Raw genomic sequence first — 25,409 nt, forward strand, 5'->3', positions numbered from 1 at the left:
CATGCGTGTGTGTGTGTGTGTGTGTGTGTGTGTGTGTGTGTGTGTGTGTGTGTGTGTGTCTGTCTGTCTGTCTGTCTGTCAGTCGTCTGTCTGGAAGCTTAGGGACCATGTGCCTCACAACGCGGTTCATCTCATGTCCCACCATTGGTGTTTACTTGAACTCAGTTAAAATAAAGTTGTTATGTAGACGGGGCTTATGGGAGAGTGGTGGCGAGCAAACAGGAGAAGAGGTTTGAGCTGTAGGAAGGGATGTTTGTGGATGTGTTGCTGTAGCCTGGGGAACACATACATCTGCACGATGTTTCTCCTGACAGGAAGGAACACACGCATGCACGCACGCACACACACACACACACACACACACACACACACACACACACACACACACACACACACACACACACACACACACACACACACACACACACACACACACACACACAGCTAGACTGTGAATTGACCGATTTTACTACCATCATCATAACTGGTAATAAAGTCATTAAAAACCAGCCTTAATGTTACGTAAGATATTCCACAGAAAATATACAGGCATATTTGCTGTTTGAAAATATGAACTGCATCAGGATATTTGCGTTCCTGTTTGACAACACTTGGTGTCAGGCTTGTTCAACCCCACCTGAAAAGAGGCACGGCCACGTGAACCCATGCAGGTAAGGGCACGTCACTGTTGTAGTTGACCAGGTTCTTTATTTAGGGTGGTCGAGACAATGCTATTGCAATCAATTGTTTCGTTCTGAATTTAATTGGCACGCACTTGTGACTTCGCCATACATGTGTTACACATGTGAATAAATGAACAAAAAAAATTTAAAAGAGAAATACATACAGTATTTTATATCGTTTTGCAGATATAACTGACGAGTCATATCTGCTGAAACGCACACTCAAAAAACGCCCTCCTCCTCCTTCCTCTCTCTCTCCCTCCCTCCCTCTCTCGGTCACTCTCCGGCGCTCTCCACCTCTCCCTCGCTCGCTCTCTCTCTCTCTCTCTCACTGCGCCTGGGACCAAACTTGTTTCAGGAAAAGCAAGCAAACATATTTTCTTTCGTTTAAAGAAACAGGCTCGCCAAGGAGAAGGCGTCGACTTCCTTGAAGCGTTTCCTTCCTTCACTTTCGAGAGTGACGTTTTTTGGGTATCTTATGAAACTTCACTAATAGCCAGCATTTCGGTAGACTTCGGCTGCGCGACAACTTTCTAAAAACATGGATTGGGGAACCGATCTTTGGGTAAGTTTTTGACAGCTGACATAACACGGTGCGCTCAGCCTATATTTCAAGTAGGCTCCCACTCTTAGGGGTTTGTTGGTTTGCGGTTTAATGACCAACATCCTCGGAAAAAAATAATAGGCTGTAGGGGGCTATTGTTTTTTCCTTGACCCGCTCTGCATCGGACGTTGTTTCGTGCTGTAGGCCTGGGTTAGGCAGCCCCTCGTTGACAGGACAATACGACAATTAATGTGGAGAGCCACGGCGTTTCGCAATCCTGGACGCTTACCTTATCACTGCATGGAAGGAATGCCACATTACCCCCACACACACCTTTCAACTACAAAACGATCCGGAGTTTAGCGACAAACAGTTTAAAAGTTGCCACTTTTCACGTAGGGCTAGTTCATGTTTCCTGCTGTAAAGACACATTGTGATACATTTTGGGGTGGCCTACCGTTTCCCCCTTGGATGTAGGTTATGATTGGAATATAAAATGTTCTCTCTGTGTTCTACGTGAAAGGGACGAGCTAAGGGTCTAATCTCAGTTTTTTAAGATCACTTTGAACTACATGCTTTCTTTCTCCTTCCTTACTATTTTCTTCCTGTGCATCCGGATACATTTATTTTCTTCACTTTAAAAATACCTCAACAAATCCCAGGCTACTGTCAACGTGTGAGGCTTCGGTGTTAAACTACACTTGTACCATGTCCAGTTTATTACATGACAGTAAGGGGCCTGAGGAAACCCATGACTAGACACACTACCCCCATTTAATTACCATGTTACAATTGTCTGTATGTGGGCGGAAAGAAAGGAAATCTATCCAAGTTATGTCTGACATGGCATTGGCCTATTTGGCAATTGCCATAATTCCCAAATCAAATTAAGACTTGATTCCCTTTCCCAGTATGCGACTGTGACAACAACAACCCCCCTGTGTGCAACGCGTGGCCATGCAAGCTAAAATATGGTTCCTCATTCTTCATGTCGTCTACTATTCCTTACGGACAGATGCTCGTGTTTATATTGTGAGCACGAAGTCCTATATACAATAGCTTTTCCTCTGTGCCCGCGATGCTTACGTCTGCCGCCTCTACTTCCAGTAAGCCTATGTCTGTGTGACGACACTTTTGTTTTTGGGGTCAAAGGGCAACGTCAGATGCCCAAGAGTGTCCCTGGAAACGGCATGGTTCCCAGGTTTTTGTTCCCGCTGGTTTTCCCACACGACTGTAGCCATGGGAAAGCAATGGAAACATGCAACCTTGATTGTGCGGAATAGATTGGGACATAGTAGACAAGAGTGTACGAGTTTGTGCACTTTTGGTTTTACTTCCCAAAAAAGCACAGAAAGAAGAATCTGGCAGTAGTAAGGCAATGTGCAAACTATTAGCAGCTCATGAATAATCGCAGTTTAGCTCATGACAGTGGAGAACACCCTGCTCTCATAAAGGGGTGGGACACGACTGACCCAATGTGACTTTAGATAGGCCCATGGGACTGTCCGTCATAGGGCGGAGGCTCCAAATAAGTTAACTATAAGGTCATCCAGACCCTGTTCAAATTGTCTTGTTTTCCAATTCCTTCATTGTCTCGTCTCTCTGTCTTTCTCATACATAGATTTGTTGTGGTCTCCTGAATTCAGACCTCCTCTCAGAAACCTTTTCTCTCTCTCTCTCTCTCTCTCTCTCTCTCTCTCCCTCTCCCTCTCGCATGCACACATTATCCAGGACAAAGCAAACTATGTTAGTGTATGTTCTCCATTTAGCTCCCTTCAGCCCTGCGACACCCTTTTAGAATCTTTTATCTGTGTCTCAGGCACCAAGAGACTCTACGACCTAGGAACACACACAACACACACACACACACACACACACACACACACACACACACACACACTAACAGGGTAGAATAGTTAAGATTATTGTCTGACAGACTACAATGGACCCCACCTATTGTTTTGTTTGTGTGTGTGTGTGTGTGTGTTTGCACGCTCACGAACATATGTGTTCTTGTATGTTCACTGAGAGTTTTCGCATGCATATAAGACTATAGATAGTGTTGATCTACCACACACAAACAGGTTTGTGTGTGTGTGTTTGAAGAGTATAAGAGTATAATGATTTTGCATTTGAAGGTGGACCTGTACCAGAATAGAAGAGACGAAGAACTGGTTCATCCATACATGTAGTGTAGCCAGTCGCCCCTACCTGTTGCTGCCTGTGTTTAGAAATGACACTGTGAATGCAGCATCACAGACACATAAACAAACACACACGCGCCCACAACCACTTGATAGACAGGCCTCTATTGGCCGAGCTGCGACTGGTGAATCACAGTATGTTTAGGGAACCGATAGACAAGCTTTGATTTGAAGTGTCACATCCCACGAGGTAATTGCTGTGACAAGCCCAGTAATAGAAAGAGACATTAGCGTCATGAGAAGCATCCTGATCCCGCAAGGTCACGTTCTGTTTCTCTCTGCAGATTGGCCTGGCCTCAATCCTGTTGAAAGCCTTTCCAGAAAAAAATAATCCAAATGTTTGAACCAATCAGAGCTTGAGGGAGGGAGTTTTAGTTTCTGGCGAACTTAATTAAAAATAAATAAAAGGGAGCGATCAAAACTCATCTCTCTTATCTGATCTCTTCATCTCAAACAGAATGAATAATGTTGTCAAAAGATAAACACAAATCTGCACGGAAGGCTTTTCTCCGAGGAGAGAATATGTTTTGCTTTTTACTTTCAACCGGATTCCTCGAGAGTGATAATGCGAGATGGCCACTGATAGGCGTAAGGCCACACCCATATTTGGAAATCAAATTTTTTTTTCCCAGACGGCGGTTTCAACATCCTCAACAACGGTCTAACAGGGCTAATAGGTCATTGTTCTCAAGATGCAATCAAACGAGTGCATTGTTTGCATTAACCTTTGCTCATTATCCCCCACCACCCTGTTCTGTTTTATAGCTCCTGCCGCTGATTGCAACGCCCATAGAGATAGGCAAAACTGAGGTTTTAAATATCTGTGTACGTAGAGCGCCAAGTGGGTTGTGTCTCCTTGTCCAGGAGTGTTCCCCTTTTATTTCACTGTTATATTCTAAATATTTAACATAAATATTTGTTTCCCTTTCCTTAGGACCAGTATGATGTCATTGACAAACACACCCAGTCGGGCCTTGACCTCGTGGAGCGCTACATCAAGTTTGTGAAGGAGCGCACTGAGATAGAGCAGAGCTACGCCAAGCAGCTCAGGTGAGCTGAACGCACCCCTGGACACTTCTCACATAGTCTCACGCTGTGGGTTACAATCGGGCCGTTGGAATTGTGCAAGTCAGCCCTGTGAATGTGTGCCACTCGGACGCAAACATGAACTACAATGTGTGTCTCACTCTGCCCCCGTCTCTGTCCAATAGGAATTTGACTAAGAAGTACACCAAACGAGGAAGCAAGGAGGAACCGGAGAGCAAGTGAGATAACGAGAGAGTGAAACACAGAGAGAGAGAGAGAGAGAGTCATGCCTATTGGCTCTCATTCTTAACCGTTTTCTACTGAATTACTAACCCGTCTGCCCCATGACTTGCAGTTATCCAGTTTCTGTTCCGTGTTCAGCATCTGAAAATGTTCGACAGTGTGAGGGAAAAAAAAACAACACATTTTTCGCCGCGATCATTAAGGCTCAGATTTACTCACAACCTATGGGAATACCATTCGATCAAGGCTCACGGTGGCATCAGACGAAATGGCACCGTACTGACTTTATTTAAAAAGGTCTGCTCCCCAAAAGACCATCCCCCTCCAGGCCTTTCCTGTCACTGTTAAGTGTTTTGTTGTTGTTCTACCACGCACGTGTTCACGCTGTCATGATTCACGGTGACAGTGTGTCACGGGTGAGCTACAGTCATTAAGCCAGTGATCACCAGGGTGTCCCGGTGAGCTAAAGCTAGCGCCCCAAAAGGACATCCAGGCAATCAGCGTGTCTGTGTGTGTGTGTGTGTGTGTGTTTGCTGGAGCCAAGAGCGCTTTGTTGTGAAGTTTCAACAGCACCCATGCATGCGACTCAACGCTTTCGATGCTAAAGACGGCCTTTGTTTATTTCATTGCCTTGTCCCACCCATCTTCCCGCAGTTTACTTTGCCAAATTCTCATCGGTGAGATGTCCCCATGGACAAAAGGAAAACAAACAAGGTTTCCTAACTTTGTCCCGCCTGCGCCTCCAGGTTCTCCAATCATGGGGCATTCCAGGACATCCTGAACGAGCTGAACGACTATGCCGGCCAGCGGGAGGTCATCGCTGAGAACATGATGACTGGCATCTGTGTGGAGCTCACCAAGTACCTGCAGGATCTCAAAGGCGAGCGCAAGACGGTGAGTGGAGAAAAGGTCCCAGCGATGGGAAGGAAACTGGATGGAAGGAAATGGAAGGATAGAAGGTCACGTTTAAAGAACCCCTATGGGGTCAGGGTAAGCCATTTCAGGACGTACCCTACAGTGAGCTCACAAGAAGGAGTCTAGGAGGCTGTAAGATGGATAGATCTTCAGCCTACCAGTTGGTACAGTCCACTGGTGTGCTAGGTAGGTTGACCTATCTATCGTACATCCACAATGTACAGGTTGCGCTATCTATCGTAAATCTACAATGTACAGGTTGCTCTATCTATCGTACATCCACAATGTACAGGTTGCTCTATCTATCGTAAATCTACAATGTACAGGTTGCTCTATCTATCGTAAATCTACAATGTACAGGTTGCTCTATCTATCGTACATCCACAATGTACAGGTTGCTCTATCTATCGTACATCCACAATGTACAGGTTGGACTGACTATCGTGCATCTACAATGTACAGGTCGATCTATCTTTCCTACATTGATGACGGCTAAGTAAAATCCCACCTGGCGGTCGAATAGGAGGCCCTTCAAAGCAGTAGTTAGGTGGTGCATGGTGTGGATAAAATGCTGTAATGTCTCCACCTGTTTCCATCCGCAGCACCTCGCAGACGCCAAGAAAGCACAACAGAGCTTGGAGGGCAGCCTCAAACAACTGGAAAGTGTGAGTGTCATTCGTTGTCCGCAGAAATAGTTCTAACAAGAAATGATCACAAATCCGTGTCTGTTTGAAGCTCTACACGGGTATCAAAAGAATTACAATTGAAGGGATGCTTTTTATACGCTGAACCCATGCTGATGATCTGCCTTTTAAGGTACCCAGACCCAGTGTGTGTGTGTGTGTGTGTGTGTGGGGTTATGTTTGTGCCTTGCTTTATGTGTGCATGTGTGTGTCTTCCTCCAGACTAAAAAGCGATTTGCTAAGGAGTGGGGCGAGGCCGAGAAAGCCACACAGCATGCAGAGAAAACAGAGAGTGACCTGAACGCCACCAAGCTGGACGTGGAGAAGGTAAACACGCTGTGCTTTTGGTTTATTTTGTTGAATTGTATTCTTTCCATCCTCCTTTATTCCTCTCCATTCATCTTACTTCCCCTGCCCCTCTTTCTAAGTCCTTTCATGTGTTGGTGGGCGGGTTGGCTGTGTGGCTTCTGTGTTGGTTCTGTCTTATAACATTGTGTTGGTTCTTCTGTTTGGTAACTGTGTTGGTTCTTCTGTCTGGTAACTGTGTTGGTTCTTCTGTCTGGTAACTGTGTTGGTTCTTCTGTTTGGTAACTGTGTTGGTTCTTCTGTCTGGTAACTGTTGGTTCTTCTCTCTGTTCACTATGTGTTGGTTCTTCTCTCTGTTCACTATGTGTTGGTTCTTCTCTCTGTTCACTATGTGTTGGTTCTTCTCTCTGTTCACTATGTGTTGGTTCTTCTCTCTGTTCACTATGTGTTGGTTCTTCTCTCTGTTCACTATGTGTTGGTTCTTCTCTCTGTTCACTATGTGTTGGTTCTTCTCTCTGTTCACTATGTGTTGGTTCTTCTCTCTGTTCACTATGTGTTGGTTCTTCTCTCTGTTCACTATGTGTTGGTTCTTCTCTCTGTTCACTATGTGTTGGTTCTTCTCTCTGTTCACTATGTGTTGGTTCTTCTCTCTGTTCACTATGTGTTGGTTCTTCTCTCTGTTCACTATGTGTTGGTTCTTCTGTCTGTTCACTATGTGTTGGTTCTTCTGTCTGTTCACTATGTGTTGGTTGTTCTCTCTGTTCACTATGTGTTGGTTCTTCTCTCTGTTCACTATGTGTTGGTTCTTCTCTCTGTTCACTATGTGTTGGTTCTTCTCTCTGTTCACTATGTGTTGGTTCTTCTCTCTGTTCACTATGTGTTGGTTCTTCTCTCTGTTCACTATGTGTTGGTTCTTCTCTCTGTTCACTATGTGTTGGTTCTTCTCTCTGTTCACTATGTGTTGGTTCTTCTCTCTGTTCACTATGTGTTGGTTCTTCTGTCTGGTAACTGTGTGTTGGTTCTTCTGTCTGGTAACTGTTGGTTGTTCTCTCTGTTCACTATGTGTTGGTTGTTCTCTCTGTTCACTATGTGTTGGTTCTTCTCTCTGTTCACTATGTGTTGGTTCTTCTCTCTGTTCACTATGTGTTGGTTCTTCTCTCTGTTCACTATGTGTTGGTTCTTCTCTCTGTTCACTATGTGTTGGTTCTTCTCTCTGTTCACTATGTGTTGGTTCTTCTCTCTGTTCACTATGTGTTGGTTCTGTCTCCGGGTGTCTTCAGGCGAAGCAGCACTCCCACTCCCGCACGCACACAGCCGAGGAGTGCAGGAATGACTATGCAGCCCAACTACAGAAATACAACAAGGAGCAGAACCACTTTTACTACACAGAGATACCTCAAATTTTTAACGTAAGACTGCGCCAGTAAAACAATTGCATATACATTTTTGTGTGTTTTATGTTTTAAAGTCACACACGTGGGTAAGTGTGTGAGTTGGGGTCTGATTTAAGTTTTTTTTTTGTACACACACACACACACACACACACACACACACACACACACACACACACACACACACACACACACACACACACACACTGAGTCAGACAACAACATAAGGTTATTGAGGTAAATGTGTTCATTATCCCAAATATAATCCTTTTACCAAACAATGGTGTGTGTGTGTGTGTGTGTGTGCGTGTGTGTGTGTGTGTGTGTGTGTGTGAATGCCTGCTTATGTGTATATGTGTGGTGTGTGTGCTGAGCAGAACATGCAGAAATTGGAGGAGGCGAGGATCAAACGGCTGGCAGAGGGTTACTGCCAGTTCTCGGAGATGGAAAAGAGGGTGATGCCCATCATCTCTAAGTGTCTAGAAGGCATCTCTTCAGCAGGGGGTAAAACTAACGAGAAACAGGTAACTTTCTGCCTTCTTGCGTGTGCGTGTGGGTGTGTGGGAAAATACTGCCAGTACACCAGTCTCTACTTATATTTAATTCTGTGGGTGTGTGTGTGTGTGTGTGTGTGTGTGTGTGTGTGTGTGTGTGTGTGTGTGTGTGTGTTTGCATGGGTGTGTTTGGTTTTTTTGCATGTTTTTGCCTCGTAGGATTCATTGCTTTTCATTGAGCAACACAAATCCGGTTTCGAAAGACCCGCCGATGTGGAGTTTGAGGACTACAGCCAGGGAATCAAACCAGCAACCTCTGACTTAAGCCTCTATCCGCAGCGAGTAAGGCCCAAACTCTGGCCTTTTAGCAAGAAAACCAAGGTAAAATGTTAAGCCACTGTTCTGAAGCAGCTCCATGAACTTGAATGGAAGTAGAAAAGCCAACATGTGCCTTATTGTTCCAACCTCCTTTTCTCTCCATTTATCGTCGCCTTGCCTCCAAACCACAAGTCTCGCATTGGTCCGTGGCTGTAGGTACGATTCACAAGCTATAATTTCAGACTTGGTTGTTTGAAATGCCATAGCCGTCAGCTATTAGTGAGTGAAATGATCTGTGAGAATATCAGTTTCGAGTTGACTGCCGCTGTTTCTGTATGACACGTCGCGATTTTTGGCTGCTACCTTTCTCAGATCCTACCATCGGGACATCACTTCACAATCTTGCTTGTCAGTCTCACATTCCACACATGACTGTCATACAAGTTTTACCGTCTCAATGGTGGAGAAATGTAATGGGAGGGAGGGAGCAGTGATGGAAGGGACCTTCTTTTCCGGTTGCTTATTTTTTATCAAAAATTCTGCTCTCTTCTAATCTCTTCTGCTCTCTCCTTAGACTATTCCACACCAAATCATACACACACCCACACACACACACACAAACACGCATACAAACACACACATGCACTCACACTCACACACACTCACACACAGTAGGCATCACAAACACGCATACAAATACAGCAGAGAGTGCAGGCACATCCAACTATGTAGAGGTGCAGGGTAAAGAAAAAAGTCAGTCAAATAATAAGAAAAAGTATGCACTGTCGCTGCTGCTCGCAGTGATTTTATTCAATTTTCATAACGTTTCGACCGTAGTAGGACTTTGTCAGGTGTTAACAGGAACAAAGGGTGGGAGGGGGAATATACCCATGAAAATGGGCATTGTTCTCAATTAGCCAATCAAGGAGTAAGGGACGTAATGTTCATCAGTTAAATACATCATCTTATGAGTGTAAAAGAGAACCGTGTGGGCTATAGGACATGTCAATACGTTGTTTATATAAATACTACAAGTGTTGTACAATAACAATCTTGGCTTACTCACTAGAAAAAAACCAGTGAAAACAGTACACATCACACATCCACCACAAAGCAAAAGGCAAAGTATAAAAATGTTGACAAAGAAAGAAAAGGAGAAGTCTCAAATGGTCACACGAACACACACACAAACGCATTCCACTCATGTCTCCCCCGCCCCCCATGCCCTGGAGGGTTATTCAATCTCCTGTTGCGACTTGCCCAGACAGTCCCTGCTCTCCCACACTGGGTCCACAAGGTGCCGAATCATCACTTATTTCACTCAATCCCTCTGTTTGTTTTCTTATCTTTTTTTTTCCCTATTTCCTTATCTTCATTTTATTTACTCTGAGCCGAACCTCTCCCTCCCTCCCGCGTTCACACCGACCGCTCACTCCCCTTCCGCATTTTGTCGGTCCCGTCAGCTGCCTAACAAAACCTTGCCTCCTTCTCTTTCTCCTTCTGTTTCTCAGTCGGCCCCTCCCCGCTTCCCTCCCCCCTCGTCTCCGTTCCCACCTGGCGGGCCAACCCTGCCCCTTCCCTCCCTCCCCCTCTCCAAATTGCCGCAATCCCCCCTCTTCTTCCTCTGTCTGCGGGACTTGAAGCGCTGCGTCGCGCCCCGGGTAGCCTCTTTAAGACCTTTACTCAAGCACACCTGGGTGAGTGGCGCTGGTCAATCAGATCGCCCCATACGTTCATGTCCCGCCCCCCCCCCCCCCTTTCATCCGTGACAGCCAATGTCCCGTGGACGTCCTCTTGTTAGGTTGTTTCGTTTCGTGTTGTTGGTGGAGCACAAATTCATTCCTGATGATGAAACACAGTATGCTGATGTTCAGTCGTCACAGGTCTAACAATGCATGTATTAATAACAAGGTACATGCGGACATGGGTGTGTCTGACGCTACGTTCTCCCAACGTGAAATAAGTACTAACCGGCATGTACTATCAATGTTTTGTGTGTGTCTTGTGTGACATGACGTCTACCATTTTTCTCTGTCTAGATGTCGCATGCTGAAAAGCATATGGTAACAGTTGTTTTAGTTGCATGAGGTTGGACTCAGTAATCAGGTGGTGGTATGTGTTCAGAGGGGAATGCTACCTGCTCATCAAGTGTGTTTGGTCATAGAGAAATCTGGCATAAATTGTTTCCAACACGAGAGCTAAACTGTTCACAATAAGTAAAACAAATTGTCATGTAATCTTTTGTTCAAAAACATTTTATTCATGTACTTTGTTTTCAACATAATATTATTGCCTTTGAGTGGCCCTTATTTAATCAACCTTTTTAATATTAATTTATTTAGAATCACACTTGATCAGCAACTATAATTTTTGAATTTATATTCAGTGGTTTTCCCCGATTAACCTCAGGAAGATTTATCCTTTTGTTATGTCTGCAGGCTACAGGGGTTTGACCTATATAACTACTCATTTTCATCTTTCCAAGTCTCCCTGGTTCCTCTGTGGTGTAGCTTTGTCTGACTACTACTAGTCCATTACTGTGGTGGAGAATAACAGCCTTCCTTGTAAAATGTATTAATCTAGAAAGCTCTATTTATTTATATAAAATAAAAAAGGGCTTTCCGTTTCTGTGTGGGGAAACCATTTCACACTCTGACCATAATGTGTCTTATGACATGTTATTGCGGATCGGAGAAAGAGTGACATCTAGTGGTGAATACGTGTCTTTCTGCTTGGGTCGCCTACATTCGAAAGATGATCGATGGTTCGGAGAGCGAAGCCCAAATGACCCAATCAATCGTGTGTGTGTGCAGCCCCCGGCAGCAGAAGACTTCTCCCACCTTCCTCCAGAACAAAGGAAGAAGAAGCTGCAGGCGAAGATTGACGACATCACCAAGGAGCTGAACAAGGCACAGGACCAGAGGTGAGATCGCCGTGTCCCTTGACCTTAGCAAGTCTCCCCTGTGTCCGAAACACACTTCAGATCCGTCCCATGCTACCCTAATCAGTGCAAACATATGATGCTGTAACACTTAATTTGTCCCGGAAGGGAAGAAGCACAGTTGCAAATCAAGCAAGAATACAATTCTGAACACAAACACAAAGTATTAATAATTACATGTACATACATACATACATTTGTACAATAAATATGTACAAAGTATATTCAATATAATTTCAGAGATTAACATAACTATTCTGAAAGTGTTGTTGTTGTTGGGGAGGATTTTTGAAATGCTCTTATATGCATACTGAAAGTATGTCACCACTCCCAGAAAGTGTCAAGCATTGATTAATGATTGCTTAATTGTACTACATATTTAAGATCTCTGTGTGTTGTTTGCGAAGAGGTTAAGTCAAACAGGGCAAAGCTAGCCACAGGCATTTTTATGACAGAATGCTGGGCGGAACCGGCCGATGAATGAATGGCTCGTCTCGAACGAGTCGCGTTGATCTTCTTGTGTGTCCTCCTCTCCCCGCTGCTCCTCTGTCGCCTCCTCGCCTCCTTCCCTCGTTCCGTCACCTCCCCCCGACTCTCCCCCCCCGTCGACCTCCCTGGACCTTGTCCACTCCACCCTCCTCCCCTCTTCCTCCCCTCCTCAAATCTCCTTCTTCTTCTTCCTCTGGCTCCTCATCATCCCTTCCCCTCGTCTTCTGCTCCTCTGCTCCCCCTCCCACTACCCTCACCCCCTCCCTCCCCTCCCCTCCCCTCCTCTGCGACCTGGCAGTGAGGCGCTGGAGAAGATGAAGGGTGTGTATGAGCAGAACCCCCAGATGGGCGACCCGTCCAGCCTGGAGCCCCAGATCCAGGAAACGGCCCACAACATCGGGCGCCTGAGAGGGGAACTCGCCAAATACGAGGTCTTTGACACACACGCACGCACGCACACAGAGAATATGCATGTACTGAATATGAACACACACACACACATGTACTGAATATGAACACACACACACATACACATACATTGAATATGCATGTACTGAATATGAACACACACACACACACACACATTGAATATGCATGTACTGAATATGAACACACACACACACAGGCAGAAGAAAACACAAAAATGACATGCACAAACACACACACACACACACAACGCAGCACACATACAAACACAAGGAGATCATGCATATACACGTGCGGTCGACGTGACGTCTGGTCCATCTGCTGTTGGTTCCTCACAGACGTGGCTGGCAGAAGCCGTTGGAGGAGAGGAGTCCGCCAACGCTTTCAACAACAACCTCCAGTCAGGGTGAGGCCCACTGTGACTCTGAATGCATATTCACGCGTCCACAGAGGTGATGTCTATCCAAAGGGGCGTCTCTCGGATGCCAGGTGTATCATGTCTGAGCCATGCTCTCTCTTATCCACTCTGCAGCGTGCCTCAGTCGACCCGCGAGAACGAGTATGAGTTTGATGAGTTTGATGATGTGGAGACCCCCATTGGCCAGTGCACTGCTCTGTACACGTTTGACGGTAAGTCTAAAAGCTGTGTGTGTGTGTGGACACGGCTCTTTACATACATTCCCAATGCTTTCATTTGTTGATGCCTTTGCGCGTGTGTGTGTGTGTGTGTGTGTGTGTGTGTGTGTAGGCAACAGCGAGGGCACGGTCTCGATCACAGAGGGGGAGCAGTTGAGTGTGATGGAGGACGATAAAGGGGACGGCTGGATGAGGGTCCTGAGAGCCAGCGGAGAGGAGGGCTACATACCTTCATCCTATGTCAACGTCAATCAATAATACACACACATACGTACACACTATTTTCATCTACATGAAACAGTTGCAATGCCAGTCTTCTTAAAGACTTCTACCCCATCACCTTAATTCGGGCACTGCATTATTATATATAAAGATGATCTACTTCAGGTTGCTATTTTGTACACTAACTGTCATAGGGTTTGTATCCATTTAAAAAACTCATCAAACAAGCAAGTAAACCATGATCTCAGTGGTTCACCCGAGCGGGTGGTCACCGTATCCATCGTTGCTTTCAGTTCACTTGATAAGAATTGCAGTCTCCCTACCTTACAGAATAATGTGATCTACGAATGTGAAAAGTTTGTGACCGCCAAATGGATACAAAGCATTAGAATTATAACATGGGTATTTATTTCAAACTAAATATCGACCTATATTTGTCTTTAAACTCATCTCCTCAAAATGTGCCAGTTATTTTTATCATTCTACAGAAGATTTTACTTTTTGGGTTATCCAAATTTATTTATTTTCTCTTTTTAATAAGTCAAACCAAAGTAAGAGCAGAGCAGCAAAGGATGAATGTTAAAAAGGTTAAGAGTTAATAAATATCTTATTTCAGTTTTCACTTCAATAAATTGTCCTGTTGGGAGGAATACTAAGTGGACTTTTTGTACAGCGAGGATGTCAGAAGCCCAGGCTGATGTAAGTGGATGTTTTGGCAGTTAATCAGTTGATTTCCGAATCCCAGAACAAGGATTGTACCAGATGGAAATGGTCCCCTTGCTTTAGTTCTCATCTGATCAAATGCACTCACCTTTATCATTTTTGATCCGTCTGCTAGTTTGTCGGGATTTAATTCGCAAGGTTTTAACACGGTTTGCCAGCCCCAATACACGCTTGAGCCATCATAAGTCTGTCCTTTTACCTCTTCCTGTCTTTAAATATAACTATGGTTGTCTTTTCAGCTGTTTCACGGTCTCTGAATCTGTTCATCCTGCTCTAAAAATATTTTGGTTCTTTCATGGAACGAAAATGTATCTTTGAGACTTGCTAATTACTCAACTCTTTATTGTAGGAAAAAGAGGCCATTCCTTATACGATAGCACCTTTTGACTTTATACGAGTATTTATGAACCTCACTTGTGAAAAATCACTTAATGTTTACATGTTATCTTTTCTCTTGTTTTCCTATTAGTGGACTTCTTATTATTTTGAGAGTTTATTATTCACTTATACATATGAATAAGCCATGTATTTACTGTGTATACAGTATATCATTAAATCTTAAGTGGAAGAAAATATTAAATCTTTGTTTTGTTTTGTTTTATGACTACCATGCAAAAGGATGGTCCACAGTCATAAAAAACCCAGTAAAAACATTTTATTGCATTTGTAAACAATTTGGGGAAAATATAATATTCCAGTGTATATTTTTTATAGTCAGGAGGGCTCTCTAAACTCAGTAAAGTGTTAATCGGAGGGGGGGGGGGGTTGGTTATTGATAAAGATTAAAAAGTCAAAACATTAAGTCTCAATACCAGAAGAGGTCCGTCCAGAAAACTTGAAATGTGGTTCTACCTCCTAATAAGCATTCCTTTGGGATCTCCATATAACCACACCACACATAATTGTGCTTGTGGTGTGAACCATACCACATCAAAGCAGGAAAAGGTTGATTGCACTCGCTCAACCGGTAACAAAAAGAAACAAAACAAAAACTTTTCAAAAATTCTCCCCAACCGGCCTCTACCTAAGGATAAAGAGTTCAAAGGGTAGGCGCTCTGTGTTGGCCTTAAAAGCACAAAAGGGCAAAGGTCAGCTGGAACGACACCCCTGAGCAAAAGTGCGTATTGCACGTCAGTCTTTGGGCGGCCATGGGGGGGCTGTCAGTGGTACGGCACTGGGGTGATCTCCACCGGCTCCAGCTTGTCCGAGAGCACACCCAGGACCTTGTCAAACTTGTCGTAGCGCTCCTGCCTCTCGGCCTCCGCGCCCGCCTGCCCCCAGAACAGCCGCAGGGCGAACTCGGTCCGGAAGGCCTCCAGGAGCTCCGGCACCGCCTCCCAGTCCCCTGCTGATGTAAGGGAGGATGTAAAAAAAAAAAAAAAAAAAACGCTGTGGTTACCGTGGCTACCTCTCAGCATCTTTCTCTTCAATCGGCGAACGGAAACAATGTGCCCCTACTCCCTGGACGCCCTCTCTAAAGAACGTGAGTTCTGCGTGGCGGGCGGGGCGGGGATGGGCTGCTACGGTGCGAGTGGTACCTGTGAGCAGGCTGTGGGCGTGCCGCTGGTACACGGGCGCGTGCAGCGCGGCGTTGCGGGCCGCCTGCAGCACGTCGTAGAGGAGCTGGCAGCCCCGCTCGCTGTCCTCCACCGGGTCCTCGCCCTCCATGGCCATCAGCAGGGGCACCAGGTGGGGCACCGCGATCGGGCCCTGCACCACCGTATCTGAGAGACAGAAGACAAATATGTACGGAAGAAATAATTCATTTGAGACCTTTTCATTTTTTGACTTCTCTGATTTAATTTATCATGAGATGTGTTGCATGTCTTCGCTTTTTACTCTGGATTAATTCAACTAGATTAAACAGGGATTACAATAGGATTAGTTTGTGTTCGGTGTATGCCATGATGGATTCCGGGGCGAAATGTGAACAAATTCTCGACGGAGGCCAGATAAAGATGGACCGCAATATATTCGTTGCTTTATGAATAAATGTAACCGACTCCAGCCATTAAAACCAAAACTCTCTTGAGAGAAGACCATAACCAGCCCAGTTGGCAGGCAACCGCATCAAGAAAACAGTGGCCAAACTCAAACAACCATTTGGACCCTGTGGATGTGTGTGTGTGTGTGGGGGGGGGGAGAGGGGGGGTTGATCGGTGTCTGCGGGGGAGAGACATGGGGGGGGGGGGGGGGCTCTTGGGACCTCATTAGAAGTCAGGTGAGTTAATGAGGCATGTGCCGTCAATGTACTAATCACCCATCTGCTATTTAAAACCCAAGCAATAGCTGGGGGGCCCTCTGGGGGGCCCCTAGCCGGGCTAGGAGATTCTGACAGCAGTGCTGATTCATACATTTCCGTCGGTGGCGTCATACGAGGCGCTGGTTTGATCGGGGGGGGGGGGGGGGGGGGGGGAACCTGTGTCCGCTCCGCTTGGCGGTGTGCACACTCACCGTCCCCCTCGCTCAGGGACTTCATGAAGGGCTTGAGTTTCTTCTCAAACAACACGGCGCTCTCCGTGAAGCTCCGCCTCAGAGCCCGCCATGTCATCTCGAGCCGCACCACCTGCAAGCACGCGCACGCACGCACGCACGCACACACACACACACGCACGCACAGTTAAAAAAACATAATGAAAAAGGAAACTCACGCATAATAAATACACACATAAAAAAATAATAACACACACACACACCCATATTAAATACACACAATGGAAAAAACTATAAATACACAAACACACACACACACACACACAAACAAAAAGAACAATAAAAAAGGGCCATAAAGACTAAACTCATCCCTCGGGTCTGCCTTCGCGGTCCATATACCCCGGCTGGGAACTTCACAACGCCGCCTACGTGCTGGTTAAAACCAAAGACCAAAAAAAAGGCGGCGCTACATGAATAACGAAGATGTCCCCTCTGTACCTGGGGCATCTCCAGGGCCTTCATGACCGCCGAGAAGGAATACAGATTGTGCGCGTGCTCCTTCAGGGCCTGCGCCAGCGAGATGACTTTGTGCAGGACGGCCGCTCTCTGGCCCACCGACCCCGTGCAGCCCAGGACGTCCACGGCCACGCCCAGCGCGATCAGGTGGTGCCTGCGGAACGCCAAGGAGCAGGTGGAGGAGGAGGTGAGGTGGAGGTGGAGGGCGGGGGGCGGGTGACGGGGTGAGAGGGGCGGGTGGCTGATGCAAAGTGAGCCGGGGGATGGGGAGGGGGGCGTACCGTTCTAAGAGGTCCTGTCTCAGCTGGTGTCCGTGGGGGAGGGTGACCAGCTCCAGCCCTGACCGGACGCCCATCAGCCTCTGCTGCTCGCTGGACACCCCGGCGATGCGCGCCACCTTGGGGGGGGGGGGGGAATGGAGAGCTTTTTAATTGGATGCCGAGTTCGTGTCGAGGCCAAGAGTTATACGTGGGCACTGATAAGGTGTTCCAAGGTCAATGGTTGACACTAAATAGGTCAATCATTCATACATTTATGAGGCTACGGCTGTGAGGCTTAAGACGAAGCCCCGTCCACTGATTCTCAGCTACTTGGCTAAACAGCCATAACTAGATCTCCCCCATTAGCCTTGTGTCTCCCATTGGGATTACCTCAGAAATGTAGAAAATAAATCTATTACTGTCTGACCATAACAGGTAACACAAGGGACACAAATGACAAGTAACTACAGTAATCACAATAGTCCATCAGAATTATAAAAGCAGTGTTTACCTGACAGTCCACACTGAGCATGTGCAGAGAGGTGGTTCTGGCGTCGGCGCGTACAAAGAGCTCTTTGAGAGCCAGCAGCACGCTGGGCTCCAGGGGCCGGTTGTTGTCGGGCAGGAGCGTCGACTCAAACCGGTCCAACTGAAAACATGTACCGGAATCCACCTGGACGGACACGACGTTATCACACGCAAATATAATAAGAATTACCATCATTTATTAAGAAATATTAGACAGATTTGAACAAATTAAAATAGGATGTAAAATATGAACACAAACATTTGGACGCTCAAAATGCCAGTCCTCCACTCCGTCCGTCCCGTGGTTCTGGAGCGAGTTGGACGCGGCCCCCTCGTCCTGGGGCTCCAGGATGCTGAAGGAGGTCTCCGTCAGACGGGCCCGGCTCTGCCACTTCTCCTCGGCCCGCAGCCGGTCCACGTGGCCCTTCTTGTTTTTGGACGGTGGCACCTGGACAAGACCACCAAAGGCTGCACTTAGTAGGCAAGCATGACAGGTTCCAGCCAGCCAGCCAGCCAGCCAGCCAGCCAGCCCGCCCGCCAGACAGTAGGGTTGTGCCGATGGACGCTGTCATCGTCCATCGTGATGGCTGACCAACATCACGATGGAGAGCCACCATCGTGATGCCACGCATGAGACATTGTAAACGTTCACAATCCTGCTCTATGCTCGGTGATATTTTGTTCATCATCATCTCTATTAACTTCTGCGTGACGCACACGCAACAGTTGTCATGTAGATTGGTCGTCTGCCCGTCTATTGCGTGGATGACACATGAGCAGATCCACTCTCATCAGGTCTAAATCCAAAAAATTGCCATAAACGCGAAGTAGTAGGCCTACCCTTTTTAGCAACCAACACCATTGTTTCAACTCTTCTTAAGTGGAAGCTACTTTTTTTTTTCTTTACCGGAAATAACGAAATTATAGTTTTTAAGTAGAATGATGTAAAGATAGTAAAAAGTGCTAACCCCCCCCCCCCCCCCCCCCCACGATGACGATCCATCGTGATGGTCTACTGTAAACATTGTCAACTGCCAATTTAGGGGACATCGCCCAACCCTACCAGACGGACATCCCTGAGCTCTCAAAACATGCAGAACCTCCGCTTTGGTGGAGTGAAAACGGATGGACAGATGGCCAGAGGGGCATCCCTGAGCTATGGAGAAAAAATCGATTGCGTTTGAGAGATCCGAAACATGAACAATAAATCGGCTACGGCGGGTTACCTGAACCACGAGTTCGTCGTAGAAGGACGAGGGGTCATCGCGGGCGATGTAGGAGGAAGGGAGCATAGCGTTGGGGAACACCACTGACACCCTGAGGGGTTTAGGGGGAGCCCGGGGGTGGAGCTGCCCGTCTGACCCCCGTAGGGTCACCCCTCCACCTGGGGACAAAAGCATGGTTGACACATTTGTAACTTACACATGTTAAGTTATATGGTGAGTCCCAGCAAAAAAGCTTCAGGTTCAAATCCCAAAACCGGCAGTGGTACAAAGTAGGCAAACTGGAAGTTGATTCTTAAAGTTGCTTTCTTTAAATCCTGCATCTCCCTCAATGACAAAACAGTAGTGACGAGGGTCTAACCTGGTAGAGAGGGGCGTGACCTTTGCGTGTTCGGGCTCAGCATGGGTTCGCTACCGGTACGGAACACTGGGGAGATGGGGGCGGGGTCTTCCTTCTCTGATTTGCTGTTTTGAGGAACGGCTGGAAACCAGGAAGAAGACGAAACACATTGTTAAAAAAAATCTGGATGACACACAGCTAACACAGGATAGTGCACACATAGCATGTGCATTAGAGGGATGCCATCTGCTGGTTTCCAAACGTACAGGGGAATAGGCTAAGTGGCACTAGTACGCGTGGGCCGTGGCTGTAGAAGGCTATACCTTTTCCCAGGTTGCTGTCAGATTGTGCCGACTGCATCGAAGGCCTCCGACCCAGGTTCTGCAGGTTCGCCGGCTGACTCCCACTTCTGCCACACGTCAAGAGAAGCCAAATGTGTATGTGAGCAAGACCAGGCATTTACTATTGGTAGATTGCCCATGATTATTCTATAAATCACATGACTAAAACCTTTCAGAATGAGAATAAAAAACAGCATCCATTTTAATGGCATTCTGGTCACCAGTCTTGAGAAATCTGTTCTTAAGATGACGTAAGCGGTGTCTGACCACCGTCCAGAAGGATAGTTGGAGAGAGTAAGGACAGAGTTGGGCCAAGATATCAACACACCCTGTTACTGATTGAAAACATGCAGAGCTCACACATGGTCTTGTGCAACACATTGGGGGGGGGGGGAGGGGGTGTCAACTGTGCGTGCTAGACCCTGAGAATCGTCATTCAACAGTTGACACGACTGATTATCATCATAACCATGCAGACAGCAGGGGGTGGGCATCAGTGCAACAATAAAAAAAAAAATAGTCTCATTTAATTATATCTCTTCAGAACACGGCACAGAACTGAGAGACCTGCTGATTGGGTCATTGCAGCATGATATTAAACTGTGATTGTTTCGAGAATGAATGCTAAATGCTAATTATTTATGTTAATGATCCTTCCACTGACAGTATGACTCTTTCCCAATAAATTAGGATTTGTCATTGATTGTTGTTCATTTTTTCTGTTGTTGTTAATAACAGGATTTAACTACTAACTGTTTTAGACTACTAACTTGGATGACTTGGGAGTTCTTCTGTATTTCCACATGCAGACACAAAAAACTGATTCAATCCAAGAAGTATATCAACGCCAATAAATCCGAGGTCTTTTAGAAATGCTATGCATAGGTAAATTCCAACCTTAAATGTGCTGTACATCAAATATTTACTTTACTTAAACATAAAATGATCATGATATGTCAGAGATGAAGGAAAAAAGTCGAAATACTGGCGTCTCTGACAACAATGCTACAGCCAGTATGTCTTCCTTTGAAATTTCCGTTCAGGGTCGGACATTTGTTTTCGTTTTAGCTGTGTGTTACGATTCAATATTCTCAGAGGACAACAGGTTGCCAAATATTAAACAAATTGGCACACAAACACAGCGTGATGCAGCCGTGGAAGTAAGCAAACAAGCTGAATCAACTGAGATTGTACTAGATTCTAACTTAAAAAGCCTTCTCCTCCCTTGGAAAAGTTCCATGACCAAAGACGAGCTCTGGCAAATCTTTAATTGCATTTGCAAGATGGAGACAGCTCAGAGCCCACAGATTTAAAGACAGATGCCACATGAGATGGTTCATAATTTGAGAACAATAAATAAATTGCAAACGCATACATTACCTGATCAACTTCAAACAAAGTAAAAACATAATAATTGCTTTCATTGCATCTAAAAATAGAATGTGTCGCTCGGCTCGTCTTGCGCTCGTTTAGTGTTACCTGGCAACCCTCAATGTCGCTCCAATGTTATTCATTTTGATTGCAGAACCCATTTTAAAAGGCGCTGTGTCCACGCTACATAATGTAGCCAAACAAGATAATCTAGTGATGCTAAATCAGAACCCAGTGAATGTGGATGTATGTAAACTAAGACAGGGTTTAGCGTGTGCGTGGTGAGTGAGTTTTGCCACATTTCCGACACACAAACAGGTAACCGTGCGCCCACCTGAGCAGGGGGTTGTTGAGGTGCAGCATGTCGGTGGCTACGTAGCTTAGGCTGCGTCTCTTGCAGCGGTCCATGGGCGTCCGCGCTCTCGCCACACCACCGGTGCCTCCGGCCACAATATGGCCGCCGCCGCCGCCTCCCCTCTCCGCCTGGCGCTCGCTGATGACACGTATGGGGAGGGTGCGTGTGATTGGGTGAAAGACGATGGCGCCCGAAGCCTGGGAGATGGGCCGGCGCCCGCCCACGTAGAAGCGTATCAGAGCGGGGACGTTGTCGAAGCGGTCCTCCTCGAACTGGAAGAGCTCCCGGGAGTAGCCCTGTGACACCGGGGCAGTGGGAGAGGGCGGAGCGGTTAGGGAGAGGACCTCCGGCTCAAAGGGTCTGGGTTCGGACCACATTGTCCACAGCCGGCGTCCTTGAGCAAGGGGCCCGTCCTCTACCTGCTCACTATAATGACACGCATCTGAAGAATAACTCACAGCGAGTGGCTTTGGATCAGAGAGACGGCTAAATGACTAGATAGTAAATAGTCACACACAAATACAAAATAATCTCTCTTTTATCAGACAATATTAAGACTCATAATATATGCATACAATAAATAATTGATTTATATATATAAATGAAATAATTCTAAAGTTACATTAGGCCCTACTGTGACTGCGTCATAATATTATTCTGTAGAAGTCATAGTATCAAGTAGAACAGACACACTAATAAAGACCTTCTTGGGCCGTAAGACCACCCGTATGATCTTAAAGTGCATGGGTTCATCTCTCCAGTAGCAGCTGAGGACGTAGTCCCCGGGGCCGGAGCTGGAGTCCCGCACCAGGAAGTCCCCATCCCTCTCCAGCAGAGCCTCGGCCCCCTGGAGGGAAACAGAGAGAAGGGCAGGTCTCCTGGGTCCCCTGTGCTAAACATGTTAACCTTGCTTTCACTAAAAATGCAGGACATTCATAGGGTTGTTACCGTTTCTGTCCATTTTCGTCTAAGTCAGGTGATTGGTTACTTATATTTACATTACTTATATTAAGATACACAACCAGAGTCAGGATCAAATTTGTGTGTGCATTGTGCATCTTTTTTATGTGAGCTTGCATTGTACGTCTTTGTGTTTGCTTGCGTGTGTCTGTGAGCATTTGGCTGTGTCTTGAGTGACCCGAATCTACTGCAAATATTTTACAGGTGTACAGGTGAAAATGTGGATACAGTCTTAAAAAAATTATTTTCTCAAACCGCGGTCCTACTGCATGAGAAAACAGTGGATGAACGCGGTATGGCGGCCCAGAGCGGTTCAGTGCTCACCTCTCTGCTCACGGGCCCGTGGTACCAGGCGTGGCTCCTCAGGTCCTCTGTGCTCGTCTTCAGCTCCTCCTCAAGCTCCTTCTTCAGGGCGTCCATCTCTCTACGACCGCCAAACAGCTGTGGGAGAACAGCTCAGTCAGTCAGTCAGTCAGTGAGTCAGTCACACGTTTAACGAGGGCTGTGAGCTAGGCCTGCAGAGCTGATGGACGGATGATTTACCACTCCCCATGGAGGTAGTTCTCACACACACACACACACACACACACACACACACACACACACACACACACACACACACACACACACACACACACACACACACACACACACACACACACACACACACACACACACACACACACAGGAAGAGAGACAGACGAGAAGGGAGCGAGACAGGCAGGCAGGCGGACGTAAACAGACGGACTCTCTTACCTTCAGCTGACTGAAGTATGCACTGACACTCCTCCTCTTACTGAAAAAGAAGATGCATGCAATAACTTAGAACAGATCCATTTCTAAAATAACTTTACTATACATGTGTACAAATAATAAATAACATGTGTTTTTATGCGAACCAGGGCAGGATGAGGACCGAAGGCCACACAGCACGGCCATTAACACCAGGAGTCAACCTGACAGACTTTAAATACACCACCACACATTTTCCCTTCCTGCCCCCCCCCCCCCCCCCCCCCCCCCCCACACACACACACACACACTTCCTGTCCCCTATGAGACAGCGCTTATGGATAGACTTCAGAACCAATTGTAATTACACCTCAGAGGTTTAAATCTGCCAGCCATGTGTCTTGTAAATGTAATATGTTTGGTTGTATACAATACACAGCCGGGTACAACTGGTTAGGCCAATGTTGTGTGTAGAGCAGATGGGCTAAACATCAACAAGTTATCTAACAGATGCTTTAATCCAAAGCGGTTTACGGAGTAGCAAGGGGTTTGGCATCTTGCTCACGGATCCCTAGTGGTAGGGCTGGGAATCGAACACAGAATCTTTCCAATAGGAGCCCAAGAACCTAGCATCTAAAGTATCTAAAGTATCTGGCCCCCAATAAATGCAATTTGGTGGCCACTACAGTATATACACTAACACAATATGTATGGGTCTTAGCGCATATATGCTTGAGAGGGTGGCCCATTGGTAGTTGATCATCCAACCCTGCTCTATCAGATGAGCTAGACAGGACCCGTTAGACAGGACCCGATAGACAGGACCCGATAGACAGGACCCGATAGCCAGGACCCGATAGACAGGACCCGTTAGACATGACCCGATAGAAAGGACCCGATAGACAGGACCCGATAGAAAGGACCCGATAGACGGGACCCGATAGACAGGACCAGTGCGGCTAGTCTGGGCAGGACAGGTCTTGAGCTGAGCTCTATTATGATTCTGTCCGGTCTGTCTCTGCTGTTTTAGCAATTCCTAGATAAACATAGAGTTACACTGTATGGGACAGATTGGCATTGACTATTAATGTATCAAAAGCTAATAGGGTTAATGTAGCATCGCCATGATGAGAACTTAGTCCCCTTGCCTATACAGAGAAACTATTAGTTATCCATTCAGTCGACCGCTCAAAAACACAAAAGATACATGTAGAGTTAGTTAACACTACAATACACACTAAAGAGTATCAATCTTAAAGTACAATTTCAGAGAAGCGAACGCATAAATGTAGCCCAGCATTAATATTTGACACGAGATAAGCCCCAATAACGGATAAGTCCTTGAGGAGGGGCGTTGGCCTGGGCGCTGAGGAAACACACCTGTGCAACATGTCCCGCAGCCACCATTACCAGGTTGTGTAACTCAGTTGGCAGCTGTTCTTTGTAGACATACCGTTACAGCCACAGACCAAATGTCACAGCAATGTCCCATCAGAGTTGATCGGCTCTACAAGACAACCGACCTAACGTCAAACCCCATGTAAAAGTTCTAGAGCTAACATTGGTAAAGCGGTCAGCGTTACCTTTTCGCCCTTCTTCTTACCTGTCTCCTTGCCCGCCTCAAAATCCACTTGAATCGCCGGGCATGGCGGAGAGCGCATGGGTTATGTTCCACAAAAGCGAACACAAAATGTGATTTAAAAACCCCCTCTGCTCCGCATCGTAGCAGCGAACTGCCCTTTTTTTCGTATTGCGCAGCTCCGTTCGGGACGAGTCACCACAAGTTTCTCAAGTTGTTCTCCCGTGAGCAGGCTGGGAGCGGACGGGCTCGAGCGCTGAAACATCTGTAGCAGGCAGCGCGAGCAGCATTCCTGAGATCCCGCGAGGCTCCGACAGGGGGGGAAGGGGAGCTCACCTGCTCGGACCGGGTGGGTCTCGAGGGATTTCAAATCAACGACAGCCGCGAGCTTTTGTTTACGACAGGAAATCTCGTGCGTGCGCTTTGTAATTATTCACCAAAAGCTAACCCAAAGTTAGTAGTTTGGGTTTACGGGTGTTATTCTTACACGACAAGAGGAAACAGTATACCAATGTCATGTTTCACTG

At 46.4% G+C, this 25,409-nt stretch overlaps 2 protein-coding genes across 2 annotated transcripts; one reads left to right on the top strand and one right to left on the bottom strand.

Moving 5' to 3' along the window:
- Nucleotides 1–1,046: 1,046 nt before the first annotated feature.
- trip10b (thyroid hormone receptor interactor 10b) lies at nt 1,047–14,886 on the top strand. The gene is made up of 14 exons (XM_084465474.1): nt 1,047–1,248; nt 4,366–4,481; nt 4,643–4,696; nt 5,447–5,594; nt 6,218–6,280; nt 6,521–6,625; nt 7,885–8,013; nt 8,373–8,519; nt 8,709–8,870; nt 11,621–11,730; nt 12,536–12,668; nt 13,002–13,069; nt 13,196–13,293; nt 13,412–14,886. Exons 1-14 carry the CDS (start codon nt 1,225–1,227, stop codon nt 13,555–13,557), a joined length of 1,503 nt encoding a protein of 500 aa, XP_084321600.1. The 5' UTR covers nt 1,047–1,224; the 3' UTR covers nt 13,558–14,886.
- A 9-nt stretch (nt 14,887–14,895) lies between these two features.
- sh2d3a (SH2 domain containing 3A) lies at nt 14,896–24,951 on the bottom strand. The gene is made up of 15 exons (XM_084465473.1): nt 24,887–24,951; nt 23,328–23,367; nt 22,896–23,012; nt 22,315–22,458; nt 21,591–21,907; nt 19,868–19,953; nt 19,566–19,685; nt 19,208–19,365; nt 18,241–18,429; nt 17,965–18,126; nt 17,475–17,590; nt 17,176–17,347; nt 16,699–16,810; nt 15,783–15,968; nt 14,896–15,592 (listed from the first exon to the last, which is right to left on the bottom strand). Exons 3-15 carry the CDS (start codon nt 22,989–22,991, stop codon nt 15,405–15,407), a joined length of 2,046 nt encoding a protein of 681 aa, XP_084321599.1. The 5' UTR covers nt 22,992–23,012; nt 23,328–23,367; nt 24,887–24,951; the 3' UTR covers nt 14,896–15,404.
- Between the last annotated feature and the right edge of the window lie 458 nt (nt 24,952–25,409).

Source organism: Micromesistius poutassou (assembly GCF_964030765.1).
Source record: "Micromesistius poutassou genome assembly, chromosome: 3".
NCBI lineage: Eukaryota > Metazoa > Chordata > Actinopteri > Gadiformes > Gadidae > Micromesistius > Micromesistius poutassou.

What these genes read in the sequence shown, in the direction of transcription:
- trip10b (XM_084465474.1), top strand. Translation starts at nt 1,225, where the DNA reads ATGGATTGGGGAACCGATCTTTGG. An exon ending in GCCTCAAACAACTGGAAAGT is followed by an intron (nt 6,281 to 6,520) that starts GTGAGTGTCATT and finishes GTCTTCCTCCAG; the next exon opens with ACTAAAAAGCGATTTGCTAA. An exon ending in GGGAACTCGCCAAATACGAG is followed by an intron (nt 12,669 to 13,001) that starts GTCTTTGACACA and finishes GGTTCCTCACAG; the next exon opens with ACGTGGCTGGCAGAAGCCGT.
- sh2d3a (XM_084465473.1), bottom strand. Translation starts at nt 22,991, where the DNA reads ATGGACGCCCTGAAGAAGGAGCTTGAGGAGGAGCTGAAGACGAGCACA. An exon ending in ACGACGAACTCGTGGTTCAG is followed by an intron (nt 18,430 to 19,207) that starts GTAACCCGCCGT and finishes GGTCTTGTCCAG; the next exon opens with GTGCCACCGTCCAAAAACAA. An exon ending in AGACAGGACCTCTTAGAACG is followed by an intron (nt 17,348 to 17,474) that starts GTACGCCCCCCT and finishes GGCGTTCCGCAG; the next exon opens with GCACCACCTGATCGCGCTGG.